Source organism: Phaethon lepturus, unplaced genomic scaffold, assembly GCF_000687285.1.
Source record: "Phaethon lepturus isolate BGI_N335 unplaced genomic scaffold, ASM68728v1 scaffold32381, whole genome shotgun sequence".
Lineage (NCBI taxonomy): Eukaryota > Metazoa > Chordata > Aves > Phaethontiformes > Phaethontidae > Phaethon > Phaethon lepturus.
The window spans coordinates 6476-7441 of record NW_010516118.1 but is presented as its reverse complement, the minus strand read 5'-3'; the positions used below and the strand labels follow the sequence as shown (position 1 = coordinate 7441).

At 63.1% G+C, this 966-nt stretch overlaps 1 protein-coding gene across 1 annotated transcript in view; it reads left to right on the top strand.

Moving 5' to 3' along the window:
* Positions 1–169: 169 nt before the first annotated feature.
* Positions 170–966, top strand: part of LOC104627642 (alpha-tectorin-like) — a 4302-nt gene continuing 3505 nt past the window's right edge. Inside the window, exon 1 of the mRNA XM_010295970.1 lies at positions 170–325. Within this exon, the coding sequence (XP_010294272.1) occupies positions 170–325 (156 nt within the window). The remainder of the gene's footprint in view (positions 326–966) is intronic.

Below are 966 nucleotides of genomic sequence, written 5' to 3'. Positions count from 1 at the left end.
CGGCGGATGGGCAAGGCGTGCCGTGAGGGCCGGTCCTTGCCTGTTGTCGGCGGTGGGGAGGAGGGCCTGGCAGGCCGGCAGCCATTTGTGGTGATAGGAAGCCGTCTCGTCATCTTCGCTAGCCACCCGTGACATCATTGACGCAGAGGTGACCTGCAAAGCTGCCCAAATGGAGGTGTCTATTTCGAAGTGCAAGCTGTTCCAGCTGGGCTTTGAGCGTGAGGGGGTGCGCGTCAATGACCGCCGCTGCCCCGGCATCGAAGGGGAGGACTTCATCTCCTTCCAGATCAACAACACGAAGGGCAACTGCGGGAACGTGGTGCAGGTAGGCACGGGGCCTGTGGGGCTGGGAGCAGCAGCCGGGCTGTTCATCTCAGGCGTCTTCTTGTTTGTGCGAACTCGAGGGCAGTGGAGGCAGGGCAGCGTGCCTTGGGGAGGCAGCTCGATGGAGCAAAAGGGACCTGGCAGGGGGGAGGGAGCCGGGGCAGGGCAGCGTGGCTCGTGCAGTCAGCTCTATGGAGCAAAAGGGACCTGGCAGTGGGCAGGCGACTGGGACATGTAGCTCCAGCCGTCGATTGAGGCGGCTCGTACTCAGGCGGAGGTCGTGGGTGGGCTTTGTGGCGTGCCATCTTTCGGCATAGGGTCACCGTTGTCTCGCTGATTGGCGTCCCGGTCCGGAGGGTGCGGGAGGGGACAGAGGAGTAGGCGGGAGGCCGAGGAGAGCGGTCTGCATATCCGGAGCCATTACGTATGTGAGGAACTCGTTGGTGTGGGGAGGGGCGTCAGGGCAGCCGGCTTCACACCAGCTGGGTGCCCCTCCTCCTCCGCAGTCCGGCATGACACCGGGGCAGGGACACGTTGTCGCATCAGAAGTAAGAACCTGACGCGTGGCTGGAGAAGCCCTCCCATCGAGTTGTGAGGTTCAGAAAGGACCCCCCAGCTTTCTAAGCTCCTCTCAGAGAAGTA